Source organism: Oncorhynchus mykiss, chromosome 28, assembly GCF_013265735.2.
Source record: "Oncorhynchus mykiss isolate Arlee chromosome 28, USDA_OmykA_1.1, whole genome shotgun sequence".
In the NCBI taxonomy this organism is placed as follows: domain Eukaryota; kingdom Metazoa; phylum Chordata; class Actinopteri; order Salmoniformes; family Salmonidae; genus Oncorhynchus; species Oncorhynchus mykiss.
The window spans coordinates 27,081,665-27,097,603 of NC_048592.1; the positions used below are offsets into that span (position 1 = coordinate 27,081,665).

Sequence of the window (15,939 nt, forward strand, 5' to 3'; positions counted from 1 at the left end):
GCTGTTAGTCAGCACCTTCACACAAACACACTTTTCTGGGTGTGCGCCAGTTGATGTTTTTTATTCTTTAGACGTGCCTAAAATACATCATGGATTTAGTGTGATGGTGTAGGCTATATTAAATGGATTTAGTGTGATGGTGTAGGCTATATTAAATGGATTTAGTGTGATGGTGTAGGATATATTAAATGGATTTAGTGTGATGGTGTAGGCTATATTAAATGGATTTAGTGTGATGGTGTAGGATATATTACATGGATTTAGTGTGATGCTGTAGGCTATATTAAATGGATTTAGTGTGATGGTGTAGGATATATTAAATGGATTTAGTGTGATGGTGTAGGCTATATTAAATGGATTTAGTGTGATGGTGTAGGATATATTAAATGGATTTAGTGTGATGCTGTAGGCTATATTAAATGGATTTAGTGTGATGGTGTAGGATATATTAAATTGATTTAGTGTGATGCTGTAGGCTATATTAAATGGATTTAGTGTGATGGTGTAGGATATATTAAATGGATTTAGTGTGATGGTGTAGGATATATTAAATGGATTTAGTGTGATGCTGTAGGCTATATTAAATGGATTTAGTGCGATGGTGTAGGATATATTAAATTGATTTAGTGTGATGGTGTAGGATATATTAAATGGATTTATTGTGATGGTGTAGGCTATATTAAATGGATTTAGTGTGATGGTGTAGGATATATTAAATGGATTTAGTGTGATGCTGTAGGCTATATTACATGGATTTAGTGTGATGGTGTAGGATATATTAAATTGATTTATTGTGATGGTGTAGGATATATTAAATGGATTTAGTGTGATGGTGTAGGCTATATTAAATGGATTTAGTGTGATGGTGTAGGCTATATTAAATGGATTTAGTGTGATGGTGTAGGATATATTAAATGGATTTAGTGTGATGCTGTAGGCTATATTAAATGGATTTAGTGTGATGGTGTAGGATATATTAAATGGATTTAGTGTGATGGTGTAGAATATATTAAATGGATTTAGTGTGATGGTGTAGGATATAAAATGGATTTAGTGTGATGGTGTAGGCTATATTAAATGGATTTAGTGTGATGGTGTAGGATATATTAAATGGATTTAGTGTGATGGTGTAGGATATATTACATGGATTTAGTGTGATGCTGTAGGCTATATTAAATGGATTTAGTGTGATGGTGTAGGCTATATTAAATGGATTTAGTGTGATGGTGTAGGATATATTAAATGGATTTAGTGTGATGGTGTAGGATATATTACATGGATTTAGTGTGATGGTGTAGGATATATTACATGGATTTAGTGTGATGGTGTAGGATATATTAAATGGATTTAGTGTGATGCTGTAGGCTATATTAAATGGATTTAGTGTGATGGCGTAGGCTATATTAAATGGATTTATTGTGATGGCGTAGGCTATATTAAATGGATTTAGTGTGATGGTGTAGGCTATATTACATGGATTTAGTGTGATGGTGTAGGATATATTAAATGGATTTAGCGTGATGGTGTAGGCTATATTAAATGGATTTAGTGTGATGCTGTAGGCTATATTAAATGGATTTAGTGTGATGGTGTAGGATATATTACATGGATTTAGTGTGATGGTGTAGGCTATATTAAATGGATTTAGTGTGATGGTGTAGGATATATTAAATTGATTTAGTGTGATGCTGTAGGCTATATTAAATGGATTTAGTGTGATGCTGTAGGCTATATTAAATGGATTTAGTGTGATGGTGTAGGCTATATTAAATGGATTTAGTGTGATGGTGTAGGATATATTAAATGGATTTAGTGTGATGCTGTAGGCTATATTAAATGGATTTAGTGTGATGGTGTAGGCTATATTAAATGGATTTAGTGTGATGGTGTAGGATATATTAAATGGATTTAGTGTGATGGTGTAGGATATATTAAATGGATTTAGTGTGATGCTGTAGGCTATATTAAATGGATTTAGTGTGATGCTGTAGGCTATATTAAATGGATTTAGTGTGATGGTGTAGGCTATATTAAATGGATTTAGTGTGATGGTGTAGGATATATTAAATGGATTTAGTGTGATGCTGTAGGCTATATTAAATGGATTTAGTGTGATGGTGTAGGCTATATTAAATGGATTTAGTGTGATGGTGTAGGCTATATTAAATGGATTTAGTGTGATGGTGTAGGATATATTAAATGGATTTAGTGTGATGGTGTAGGATATATTAAATGGATTTAGTGTGATGGTGTAGGCTATATTAAATGGATTTAGTGTGATGGTGTAGGATATATTAAATGGATTTAGTGTGATGGTGTAGGATATATTAAATGGATTTAGTGTGATGCTGTAGGCTATATTAAATGGATTTAGTGTGATGGTGTAGGCTATATTAAATGGATTTAGTGTGATGGTGTAGGATATATTAAATGGATTTAGTGTGATGCTGTAGGCTATATTAAATGGATTTAGTGTGATGGTGTAGGATATATTAAATGGATTTAGTGTGATGGTGTAGGATATATTAAATGGATTTAGTGTGATGCTGTAGGCTATATTAAATGGATTTAGTGTGATGTTTTAGGCTATATTAAATGGATGTATTAGACTTTTTAAAATGTAGATTTTCCAAAGGTCCGCATCAGTGGCTAGTACGCTATGTGTGGAAGCCAGAGATGCTCAACAAACATATTTGTTAATTACCGGTCAGTTACTGTGGTTATTTGCATGACAATCACCGGCTGACACAATTTCATGACCGCCCTAGCCGGGACAATCTTTGAAACTTTTTTTTTTTTGTATTATTGTTTTCAGTGAGTTTCTAGCCAACCAGGCATTGTGCTATGTGGAGGGAATCCAGTGGATCCTACATTACTACTACCATGGAGTCCAATCCTGGAGCTGGTAGGTTCCTCTCCCCTCTCTCTCCTATATTCTCTCTCTCTCTCTCTTGTATCGCCCCTCTCACTCTCCTGTATCCCCTCTCTCTCTCTCCTGTATCCCCTCTCTCTCTCTCCTGTATCCCCTCTCTCTCTCTCCTGTATCCCCTCTCTCTCTCCTGTATCCCCTCTCTCTCTCCTGTATCCCCTCTCTCTCTCCTGTATCCTCTCTCTCACCTGTATCCCCTCTCTCTCTCCTGTATCCCCCATCTCTCTCTCTCCTGTATCCCCCATCTCTCTCTCCTGTATCCCCCATCTCTCTCTCCTGTATCCCCCATCTCTCTCTCCTGTATCCCCTCTCTCTCTCCTGTATCCCCTCTCTCTCTCCTGTATCCCATCTCTCTTCTCTCTCTCCTTTATCCCCTCTCTCTCCTGTATCCTCTCTCTCCCGTCTCCCCTCTCTCCTGTATCCCCTGTCTCTCCTCTCTCTACTGTATCCCCTGTCTCTCCTCTCTACTGTATCCCCTGTCTCCCCTCTCTCTCATCTCTCTCTCCTGTATCCCCCCTCTCTCTCCTGTATCCCCCCTCTCTCTCCTGTATCCCCCTTCTCTCTCCTGTATCCCCCTCTCTCTCCTGTATCCACTCTCTCCCCTCTCTCTCCTGTATTCCCTCTCTCTCTCCTGTATCCCCCATCTCTCCTGTATCCCCCATCTCTCCTGTATCCCCCATCTCTCTCCTGTATCCCCCATCTCTCTCCTGTATCCCCCTTCTCTCTCCTGTATCCCCTCTCTCCCCTCTCTCTCCTGTATCCCCTCTCTCCCCTCTCTCTCTCCTGTATCCCCTCTCTCCCCTCTCTCTTCTGTATTCTCTCTCCTGTATCCCCCATCTCTCTCCTGTATCCCCCATCTCTCTCCTGTATCCCCCATCTCTCTCCTGTATCCCCCATCTCTCTCCTGTATCCCCCATCTCTCTCCTGTATCCCCCATCTCTCTCCTGTATCCCCCATCTCTCTCCTGTATCCCCTCTCTCTCTCCTGTATCCCCTCTCTCTCTCCCTCTCTCCTCTCTCTCCCTTATCCCCTCTCTCTCCCGTATCCCCTCTCTCTCCTGTATCCTCTCTCTCCCCTGTCTCTCCTCTCTCTACTGTCTCTCCTCTCTCTACTGTATCCCCTGTCTCTCCTCTCTCTACTGTATCCCCTGTCTCCCCTCTCTCATCTCTCTCTCCTGTATCCCCCCATCTCTCTCCTGTATCCCCCCATCTCTCTCCTGTATCCCCCCATCTCTCTCCTGTATCCCCCCATCTCTCTCCTGTATCCCCCATCTCTCTCCTGTATCCCCCATCTCTCTCCTGTATCCCCCATCTCTCTCCTGTATCCCCCATCTCTCTCCTGTATCCCCCATCTCTCTCCTGTATCCCCCATCTCTCTCCTGTATCCCCTCTCTCTCTCTCCTGTATCCCCTCTCTCTCTCTCCCTTATCCCCTCTCTCTCTCTCCCTTATCCCCTCTCTCTCCTGTACCCCCCCCCTCTCTCTCCTGTATCCCCCCTCTCTCCTGTCTCCCCTCTCTCCCGTCTCCCCTCTCTCTCCTTGTCTCCCTTCTCTCCTGTATCCCCTCTCTCCCCTCTCTCTCCTGTATTCCCTCTCTCTCCTGTATTCCCTCTCTCTCCTCTCTCTCCTGTGTCTCCTCTCTCTCCTGTGTCCCCTCTCTCTCCTGTGTCCCCTCTCTCTCCTGTGTCCCCTCTCTCTCCTGTGTCCCCTCTCTCTCCTGTGTCCCCTCTCTCTCCTGTGTCCCCTCTCTCTCCCGTCTCCCCTCTCTCTCCCCCGTCTCCCCTCTCTCTCCCCCGTCTCCCCTCTCTCTCCTGTATCCCCTCTCTCTCTCCCGTATCCCCTCTCTCTCTCCCGTATCCCCTCTCTCTCTCCCGTATCCCCTCTCTCTCTCCCGTATCCCCTCTCTCTCTCCCGTATCCCCTCTCTCTCTCCCGTATCCCCTCTCTCTCCTTGTCTTCCTTGTCTCCCCTCTCTCTCCTCTCTCTCCTGTATCCCCTCTCTCTCTCCTGTATCCCCTCTCTCTCTCCTGTATCCCCTCTCTCTCTCCTGTATTCCCCCCTCTCTCTCTCCTGTATTCCCCCCTCTCTCTCTCCTGTATTCCCCCCTCTCTCTCTCCTGTATTCCCCCCTCTCTCTCTCCTGTATTCCCCCCTCTCTCTCTCCTGTATTCCCCCCTCTCTCTCTCCTGTATTCCCCCCTCTCTCTCTCCTGTATTCCCCCCTCTCTCTCTCCTGTATTCCCCCCTCTCTCTCTCCTGTATTCCCCCCTCTCTCCTGTATCCCCCCTCTCTCCTGTATTTCCCCCCCTCTCTCTCCTGTATTCCCTCCCCTTCTCTCTCCCGTATTCCCCCCCTCTCTCTCCTGTATTCTCCCCCCCTCTCTCTCCTGTATTCCCCCCCTTCTCTCTCCTGTATTCCCCCCTTCTCTCTCCTGTATTTCCCCCCCTTCTCTCTCCTGTATTCCCCCCCCTTCTCTCTCCTGTATTCCCCCCCCTTCTCTCTCCTGTATTCCCCCCCTTCTCTCTCCTGTATTCCCCCCCCTCTCTCTCCTGTATTCCCCCCCCTCTCTCTCCTGTATTCCCCCCCCTCTCTCTCCTGTATTCCCCCCCCTCTCTCTCCTGTATTCCCCCCCTCTCTCTCCTGTATTCCCCCCCTCACTCTCCTGTATTCCCCGCCTCTCTCTCCTGTTAACCCCCCCTCTCTCTCCCGTTAACCCCCCCTCTCTCTCCCGTATTCCCCCCCTCTCTCTCCCGTATTCTCCCCCCTCTCCCGTATTCCCCCCCTCTCTCTCCCGTATTCCCCCCCTCTCAACCTAAATGCATGGCCTCTCTCCCGTATCCCCTCTCTCTCTCCCGTCTCCCCTCTCTCTCTCCCGTCTCCCCTCTCTCCTTGTCTTCCTTGTCTCTCCTCTCTCTCCTGTATCCCCTCTCTCCCCTCTCTCTCCGGTATCCCCTCTCTCTCTCGTCTCCCTTGTCTCTCCTCTCTCTCCTGTATCCCCTCTCTCTCCTTTCTCCTGTATCCCCTCTCTCTCTCCTATATCTCCTCTCTCTCTCCTATATCTCCTCTCTCTCTCCTGTATCCCCCCTCTCTCTCTCCTGTATCCCCCCTCTCCCGTATCTCCCGTCTCCCCTCTCTCCCGTCTCCCCTCTCTCTCCTGTATTCCCTCTCTCTCCCGTCTCCCCTCTCTCTCCCGTCTCCTCTCGCGCACTTTCCTGTCGATCTCTGTCTCTGCGTGTGTACTAATACCTCCCTCTGTTCTAGGTATTACCCGCACCACTATGCCCCCTTCCTGTCAGATGTGCGTAACATAGCCCATCTGAAGTTGACCTTTGACATGGGCAAGCCTTTCATGCCCTTCCAGCAGCTGCTGGGAGTCCTGCCTTCTGCCAGCAAAGACCTGCTGCCCCAGAGCTATAGGGTAACAGACCGACAGACACGCGCGCACATAGCAGCATTGTGGGGACCTATGACACACACACAGTTCTGATACCTGTATTTTGTTCTTTGTGCAGCACCTGATGACATCAGAGAATTCTAGCATCATTGAGTATTACCCTCTGGACTTCAAGACAGACCTTAATGGGAAACAACAGGAGTGGGAGGCTGTGGTGCTCATCCCCTTCATTGACGAGGTACGTAGACACACACACACACACACACACACACATAAATATAAGTAAATTACATACTTCAATCATGTCTTTGTCTTATTTTGCTTATTTGCGCATTTCTTTTCCAGAGATGTTTGCTTGCTGCGATGGAGCCTTATAACGATCACATGACCAAGGCTGAGAAGGCCCGTAACCGCCACACACAGTGTGCTGTGTACAGCTACCACGCTGAGTTAGACTACACCTCCACCTCCGCCCTGCCTGACCTGTTCCCCAACATCATGCACTGCCATGTCAGGTGAGATACGCCCACACACACACTCACAGTTATACACACGCACATTCCATGAGGCTAACATACAATGTGTTTGGTGGTTTCCAGAGTGACACCGGTTCCCATGGACGCGTGGCACGTGTCGTTGAGCCACGTGGGGCGCAGCATCAACAGCAGCCAGCTCTACTTCTGTGGCTTCCCCACCTTAAAGCACATCAGACACAAGGTATCACAGACAGACTACAATTCGCTACAGTAATAGCTAGACTCGTTTGATGATATTTCTGTGACAAATTGCAAAGTGTGTGGTGTTTCATGAAACTCGTTCTCTACAATACCTTGCTACAACAAGAGACTACTTTGTTTGAAAGTTTGATCATGTCACTGTGAAGAGGCGCCGTTTCTGTGGAAACGTTTGGTCTTATTGATCTGAATGGCCGTTGTTCAGTCAGCTGTTCTGCAACACAACACTCTAAAAGTGTTTAGTTTTGTCTCGTCTTACGTCAGCTGTTGTACCTGAACCTGGCCTCAGCTTCACATTCCAGCTCAGGCTTCATCCATGTTATGAAGATGGATATTGATTGTGCACCTGCCGCTTACTCGAAGCCGGGCCTGTAACTGCTGTCCGGACCTCTGGCAGTCTCTATGGGGGTGCCACAGGGTTCAATTCTTGGACCGACTCTCTTCTCTGTATACATCAATGAGGTCGCTCTTGCTGCTGGTGAGTCTCTGATCCACCTCTACGCAGACGACACCATTGTGTATACTTCTGGCCCTTCTTTGGACACTGTGTTAACAACCCTCCAGGCAAGCTTCAATGCCATACAACTCTCCTTCCGAGGCCTCCAATTGCTCTTAAATACAAGTAAAACTAAATGCATGGCCTTCAACCGATCGCTACCTGCACCTGCCCGCCTGCTCCAGCAGGTATATCTCTCTAGTCACCCCCAAAACCAATTCTTTCTTTGGCCGCCTCTCCTTCCAGTTCTCTGCTGCCAATGACTGGAACGAACTACAAAAATCTCTGAAACTGGAAACACTTATCTCCCTCACTAGCTTTAAGCACCAACTGTCAGAGCAGCTCACAGATTACTGCACCTGTACATAGCCCACCTATAATTTAACCCAAACAACTACCTCTTTCCCTACTGTATTTAATTAATGTATTTATTTTGCTCCTTTGCACCCCATTATTTTTATTTCTACTTTGCACATTCTTCCACTGCAAATCTACCATTCCAGTGTTTTACTTGCTATATTGTATTTACTTCGCCACCATGGCCTTTTTTTGACTTTACCTCCCTTATCTCACCTCATTTGCTCACATCGTATATAGACTTGTTTCTACTGTATTGTTGACTGTATGTTTGTTTTACTCCATGTGTAACTCTGTGTCGTTGTATGTGTCGAACTGCTTTGCTTTATCTTGGCCAGGTCGCAATTGTAAATGAGAACTTGTTCTCAACTAGCCTACCTGGTTAAATAAAGGTGAAATAAATCAAAAATAAAAACTGTGTTCATGTCGGAGTGGTCGAACAGCGAGCTCCTCGTTGAGACCATCTGTCCCTGGGCCATTCACTGCCACATCAAAATGAAACAAAGTTATCCTGCTTCTTCAGCGGGCTATGTTGGGAAATGGGCTGTTAGAGGTGCTGTCTTTCTTACGTATATCGTTTGTCATCTTTGGTGTGCCTATCAATGCACAAGCCCTTCCCCCCGTCCTATCACTAAAATAATTCTATTAAGTCATACAAAAGTGTTACTGCTTTTTGAAGTTTCAAATGCATCCTTTCATGACTAAATATGTGGAGTGAAAAGTGTCAACAGTTATCCTGGGTTGAACTCAGTTGACCAACGTTAGTTCGCTAACTGTTTTATCACGGCTGCCATTTACACCCCAATATTGACAAAGATGATCGTTTTCTTTCCCAATCTTAGAGTCGGAATACTTTGTTTCATCTGTAGATGTTTCATGTGTGTCTTCTGCCTCTATAGTTCTATAAGAAGAAGCACGGGGTGGTGGTGTTCCAGCAGAGCAGCCGAGGAGAGAACATGATGCTGGAGATCACACCTAGCAAGGAGGAACCTGTGAGTGAAGACAGTCTTGTTTCTATGAAGAGTCAAAGACGGTCAGATATACAGTATGTGTCTGGAGCAGAAGTAGTAGATATTATTTTTCACCCCCCCCCCCCCCCCCCCTCCCTCCCTTTCTCCCCCCCCCCCCCCCCCCCCCCCCCCCCCCCCCCCCCCCCCATTTCAGGTGTGTGACAATGTGGCCTCTCTGGTCCTGGGTCGGTCTGTGTTTGTCAACTGGCCCCACCTAGAGGAGGCCAGGGTGGTAGCAGTGTCTGACGGGGAGAGCAAGTAAGAGCCACACAGTTCTGGTCATGTCTAATGAGGGCTGAACTACAGTACTAAACCTGAACTGTCCCTCAACCAAACACCTCTGGCTCTGCCCTTTCTTCACTTCTCATTAGACTATAACTTTGAAGTACACGAGTTGTCAATATTCATCGATATCTGTCTCCTACTTCCAACCCTCCTTCCCCCTACATTTTCTCTCTCCTCTTTCCCTCAATCACTCACCCAGGTTCTTCCTGGAGGAGCCGGCAGGGATGCAGAAGCTGTACAACAGGGACTCTCCTCCCCCCACTAAGGTCACCTACCTCAGTGACAAGGAACAGAAGGACTGGGTTAAGGACGTACAGGGCATCACTGAGCAGTAAGCATCTATTTGCCATCAAAGTAGAATAGTTTTTCAGTGAGGTCTTGTGCATGTTTGATTTCTGCACTCTCTCTGGTAGAAGTTCCATCCTATGAGTCTTATCACATTTTCTTTATCTTGACCTTTATTTCACCAAGAAGACCCATTTTGGTCAGAAGACCTCTTCCTCTAGGGAGACCTGTGTTTTGCCTGACCGCTCTCCCTACCATAATACCTGTGTTTCTCTCTCTCCTCCCACCTGTCTCCCCTCTCAGTTTCGGGAAGCGTAAGGGCATCGTGGTGAATGAGACGGCGGTGGTGTTGTATACCCAGCTGCTGACAGGCAGGAAGTATGTACCTGGGCAGAGTGGACAGGTGCACCTGGAGAAACAGTGGGCCAAGCAGATACTGCCCTTCCCCTACCAGACCATCGTCAAGGTAAGCACAGGCGCGTACACACACAGGAAGACCAACTACACACACACACACGCTAGAGCTGGGCGTTATAGACGAAAATCCATACTGTGATAAATTGCCAGAATTGGTGCGATATGGATAAATAAAACAGTAACTTTAAACATTAATGTTGGAATTATCCTTTAAATAATACTACTACTAGTTTGATTGTTGTAGCCGTCAATTGTCCCGTTAAAATCACCCTTAACTTTTCTCTGGTATAGGCTGCTTATCGTAATGAACAATATCAGGAAAATGCCTACGATAAGGATGGTCGGTGTCTCACACACACACAACTCTCTCTCCCTCAGGACATCAAAGCCTTTGACTCATCGTCCACTCGCTTCAAGACCCTGGAGGAGCTGTTTCCCCCGACGACCACGGTTTTCATGGTGGGGAACCCCTACTACGGTGCCATGGGAGAGGTCGGTACAACTTTCTGTTTCCTGTCTCTACTTTTATGCCAGTTGTTGTTGTTTTCCATTACCCTTTCCTCCTCTTAAAAACAACAGTCCTGACAAAGCTAAATGTGTGGAGTCATGAAATGAGGATCTGTGAGAAGCCTTTCATGCTTTTCCCTTTGGTCACACAGGTGCAGGAGTCCAGTGATGTCATCAAAGAGGGACGGGTGCGGGTGGTGTTCACGGTGCCCTGTGAACCACCGATGGAATCCTTAATACAGAACCAGCATGTAAGTCATTCTCAAAACAACACCTCTCTCACACTCCTCCTCTGCCTCACCACATTACTAAACACGCACCCTTTCCAAGCTCACCCTCCTCTCTGTCTGTCTGTCTGTAGAAATACTGTGTGAAGTACAGTCCAGGCTACGTTCTGGCCTCACGCCTCGGCATCACCGGCTACCTCGTCTCCAGATTCTCTGGCAGCATCTTCGTCGGCAGAGGATCCAAGAAAAAGTGAGAGAACAAATGTCAAATGACGGCCTATTCTCTATTTGATTCCCTACTGTTGATCATATAGGTTGGTTTGTTTGTGTCTAATAAACCGTGTTTCTCTCCCTCCGTTTCTTCTGTTCTCCCTCTGTTTCTTCTGTTCTCCCTCTGTTTCTTCTGTTCTCCCTCGGTTTCTTCTGTTCTCCCTCGGTTTCTCCTGTTCTCCCTCGGTTTCTCCTGTTCTCCCTCGGTTTCTCCTGTTCTCCCTCGGTTTCTCTTTCTTCTGTTCTCCCTCGGTTTCTTCTGTTCTCCCTCCACAGTCCCCATGGGGAGCAGAAGGCGAACGTGGGTCTGAACCTGAAGTTCAATAAGAAGAATGAGGAGGTGCCAGGTTACACCAAGAGAACCGAGAAGGAGTGGCTCTATTCTGTCGCTGTGGAGGATCTGATGGCTGAGTACTTGGATAGGTGTGTGTGAAACCGCATTGTGCGTGTTATTATTAGTGTGTGTGCGTGTGTAACCTGCCTTGTGTGTCTCCTGTAGGTTCTCTGAGGTGTTTGACCTGGTGTCCAGGAACAGTCACGACGATGTCTTCTACGAGGATGACATCTGGCCCGGAGTGGACCAAAACGGGTATACATGTTCATGCATTTAACATTCATCATTTCCACTGTCATATAGTCATAACAGGTAAACTTGCAACACTTACATTCAGATGTTCTTAAACACTCATAGAAAACACTAGGAGTAAGTTGGTGTGTAACGATGAAGTAGATTGTAACAGTTATAGTAATAATGAGGGTAGTGGTGGTGAGGGTAGTGGTGGTGAGGGTAGTGGTGGTGAGGGTAGTGGTGGTGAGGGTAGTGGTGGTGAGGGTAGTGGTGGTGAGGGTGGTAGTGGTGGTGAGGGTAGTGGTGGTGAGGGTAGTGGTGGTGAGGGTAGTGGTGGTGAGGGTAGTGGTGGTGAGGGTAGTGGTGGTGATGGTAGTGGTGGTGATGATTTTCCGGCAGGGCGGAGAGGGTGAAGGAGATCACTTCCTGGTTGAAGACACACCCAGTCGCCGACATCGCCCGGGCGTCATGTGACCTGCAGATCCTGGACACGGCCATCGTGGAGCAGATCGAGGAGGAGGTGGCTAAGGTAACTAGGGGCTGTCAATCATTCATCGGTCTTCCCTCTGCTCTGTCATCAATATTCTCTGTCAATAATTTATCAAGCTGCCTTCACTCATGCTGCCAAACATACATACCCTTGTAAAACTGACTGTCCTACCGATCCTTGACTTCGGCGATGTCATTTACAAAATAGCCTCCAACACTCTACTCAGCAAACTGGATGCAGTCTATCACAGTGCCATCCGTTTTGTCACCAAAGCCCCATATACTACCCACCACTGCGACTTGTATGCTCTCGTTGGCTGGCCCTCGCTTCATATATTCGTCACCAAACCCACTGGCTCCAGGTCATCTATAAGTCTTTGCTAGGTAAAGCCCCGCCTTATCTCAGCCCACTGGTCACCATAGCAGCACCCACTCGTAGCACACACTCCAGCAGGTATATCTCACTGGTCATCCCCAAAGCAAATTCCTCCTTTGACCGCCTTTTCTTCCAGTTCTCTGCTGCCAATGACTGGAACGAATTGCAAAAATCACTGAAGCTGGAGACTTATATCTCCCTCACTAACTTTAAGCATCAGCTGTCAGAGCAGCTTACCGATCACTGTACCTGTACACAGCCCATCTGTAAATAGCCCATCCAATCTACCTCATCCCCATACTGTTATTTATTTTGCTCCTTTGCACCCCAGTATCTCTACCTGCACATCTATCATTCCAGTGTTAATGCTAAATTGTAATTATTTCGCCACTATGACCTATTTATTGTCTTACCTCCCTAATCTTACTACATTTGCACACACTGTATATAGATGTTTCTATTATCGTTATTGACTGTACGTTTGTTTATGTGTAACTGTGTTGTTGTTTGTGTCGCACTGCTTTATCTTGGCCAGGTCGCAGTTGTAAATGAGAACTTGTTCTCAACTGGCCTAACTGGTTGAATAAAGGTGAAATAAGAAAAAAAATAAAATAAGAATCTGTCTACTCCTCCTTTGTTTTTCTATGTATCCATCATCTCTACCCTTGTTTATCTGTCTGAATAAGGCAGATGGATAGACACACTACTCAACAAGCCCTTCCTTCACTGTCAATGATTCATTGACTTTCTTTTGTTAGTGTTCCTGTAGTCCCTCTTACCTCCCTCTGTTTCTCAGGTCAAGAAGAGCAGCAAGAAAGTGCGTGTGACTGTGAAGCCACATTTACTCTTCAGGGTGAGGAATGTCTTTACCTGTGTGGAGAGGAAAATGTAGTCATTTGTCTGTGTCATATAGTGGGTGACAAGGACATTAAAATCTCCATATTGGTCCAACACACACAACTTCTCTGAATCCTGTAGTGTGTGTCTCTCTCTCCAGCCCTTAGAGCAGCAGCACGGTGTGGTCCCTGACCCGGATGCAGAGTACCACCTGTTTGACCGGGTGGTCAATGTCAGAGAGAGCTTCTCTGTCCCCCTCGGCCTCAGAGGAACCATCATCGGCATCAAGGGAGGTGAGTGGTCACACCCATTGTCTGTACGTCTCCCTCTCATATACAACACACCCACTGTCTCCCTCTCATATACAACACACCCACTGTCTCCCTCTCATATACAACACACCCACTGTCTCCCTCTCATATACATCACACCCACTGTCTCCCTCTCATATACAACACACCCACTGTCTCCCTCTCATATACAACACACCCACTGTCTCCCTCTCATATACAACACACCCACTCTCCCTCTCATATACAACACACCCACTGTCTCCCTCTCATACACAACACACCCACTCTCCCTCTCATATACAACACACCCACTGTCTGTTACGTCTCTCTCTCTCTCTCATATACAACGCACCCACTGTCTGTTACGTCTCTCTCTCATATGCAACACACCCACTGTCTGTTACGTCTCTCTCTCATATACAACACACCCACTGTCTGTTACATCTCTCTCTCTCTCTCTCTCATATACAACACACCCACTGTCTGTTACGTCTCTCTCTCTCTCATATACAACACACCCACTGTCTGTTACATCTCTCTCTCATATACAACACACCCACTGTCTGTTACATCTCTCTCTCATATACAAGACACCCACTGTCTGTTACGTCTCTCTCTCTCTCATATACAACACACCCACTGTCTGTTACGTCTCTCTCTCTCTCATATACAACACACCCACTGTCTGTTACGTCTCTCTCTCATATACAACACACCCACTCTCTGTTACGTCTCTCTCTCTCTCATATACAACACACCCACTGTCTGTTACGTCTCTCTCTCTCATATACAACACACCCACTGTCTGTTACGTCTCTCTCTCTCTCTCTCTCTCATATGCAACACACCCACTGTCTGTTACGTCTCTCTCTCTCTCTCATATGCAACACACCCACTGTCTGTTACGTCTCTCTCTCTCTCTCATATACAACACACCCACTGTCTGTTACGTCTCTCTCTCTCTCATATACAACATAACAGACAGTGGGTCTGTTACGTCTCTCTCTCTCTCATATACAACACACCCACTGTCTGTTACGTCTCTCTCTCTCTCATATACAACACACCCACTGTCTGTTACGTCTCTCTCTCTCATATGCAACACACCCACTGTCTGTTACGTCTCTCTCTCTCTCATATGCAACACACCCACTGTCTGTTACGTCTCTCTCTCTCTCTCATATACAACACACCCACTGTCTGTTACGTCTCTCTCTCTCTCATATACAACACACCCACTGTCTGTTACGTCTCTCTCTCTCTCATATACAACACACCCACTGTCTGTTACGTCTCTCTCTCATATGCAACACACCCACTGTCTGTTACGTCTCTCTCTCTCGCTCATATACAACACACCCACTGTCTGTTACGTCTCTCTCTCTCTCTCATATACAACACACCCACTGTCTGTTACGTCTCTCTCTCTCTCATATACAACACACCCACTGTCTGTTACGTCTCTCTCTCTCTCATATACAACACACCCACTGTCTGTTACGTCTCTCTCTCTCATATACAACACACCCACTGTCTGTTACGTCTCTCTCTCATATACAACACACCCACTGTCTGTTACATCTCTCTCTCTCTCTCATATACAACACACCCACTGTCTGTTACATCTCTCTCTCTCTCTCATATACAACACACCCACTGTCTGTTACGTCTCTCTCTCTCATATACAACACACCCACTGTCTGTACGTCTCCCTCTCATATACAACACACCCACTGTCTCCCTCTCATATACAACACACCCACTGTCTCCCTCTCATATACAACACACCTACTGTCTCCCTCTCATATACAACACACCCACTGTCTCCCTCTCATATACAACACACCCACTGTCTCCCTCTCATATACAACACACCCACTGTCTCCCTCTCATATACAACACACCCACTGTCTCCCTCTCGTATACAACACACCCACTGTCTCCCTCTCATATACAACACACCCACTGTCTCCCTCTCATACACAACACACCCACTCTCCCTCTCATATACAACACACCCACTGTCTGTTACGTCTCTCTCTCATATAGAACACACCCACTGTCTGTTACATCTCTCTCTCATATACAACACACCCACTGTCTGTTACGTCTCTCTCTCATATACAACACACCCACTGTCTGTTACATCTCTCTCTCTCTCATATGCAACACACCCACTGTCTGTTACGTCTCTCTCTCATATACAACACACCCACTGTCTGTTACATCTCTCTCTCATATACCACACACCCACTGTCTGTTACGTCTCTCTCTCTCATATACAACACACCCACTGTCTGTTACATCTCTCTCTCTCTCTCATATACAACACACCCACTGTCTGTTACGTCTCTCTCTCTCTCTCATATACAACACACCCACTGTCTGTTACATCTCTCTCTCTCTCTCATATACAACACACCCACTGTCTGTTACGTCTCTCTCTCTCTCTCTCATATACAACACACCC

General features: G+C 46.4%; 1 protein-coding gene across 5 annotated transcripts in view; it reads left to right on the top strand.

Moving 5' to 3' along the window:
- xrn1 (5'-3' exoribonuclease 1) overlaps window positions 1–15,939 on the top strand; it is a 67,685-nt gene that overhangs the window by 12,620 nt on the left and 39,126 nt on the right. For all 5 annotated transcript variants that reach the window (XM_036966157.1, XM_036966153.1, XM_036966156.1 and 2 more), the window contains exons 12-28: window positions 2,816–2,905; window positions 6,186–6,342; window positions 6,437–6,556; window positions 6,664–6,833; window positions 6,918–7,035; window positions 8,805–8,897; window positions 9,070–9,173; window positions 9,400–9,531; window positions 9,789–9,951; window positions 10,281–10,394; window positions 10,562–10,660; window positions 10,771–10,886; window positions 11,183–11,329; window positions 11,406–11,495; window positions 11,874–12,003; window positions 13,136–13,192; window positions 13,337–13,469. In XM_036966157.1, coding sequence (XP_036822052.1) covers window positions 2,816–2,905; window positions 6,186–6,342; window positions 6,437–6,556; window positions 6,664–6,833; window positions 6,918–7,035; window positions 8,805–8,897; window positions 9,070–9,173; window positions 9,400–9,531; window positions 9,789–9,951; window positions 10,281–10,394; window positions 10,562–10,660; window positions 10,771–10,886; window positions 11,183–11,329; window positions 11,406–11,495; window positions 11,874–12,003; window positions 13,136–13,192; window positions 13,337–13,469 — 2,033 coding nt within the window. The remainder of the gene's footprint in view (window positions 1–2,815; window positions 2,906–6,185; window positions 6,343–6,436; window positions 6,557–6,663; window positions 6,834–6,917; window positions 7,036–8,804; window positions 8,898–9,069; window positions 9,174–9,399; window positions 9,532–9,788; window positions 9,952–10,280; window positions 10,395–10,561; window positions 10,661–10,770; window positions 10,887–11,182; window positions 11,330–11,405; window positions 11,496–11,873; window positions 12,004–13,135; window positions 13,193–13,336; window positions 13,470–15,939) is intronic.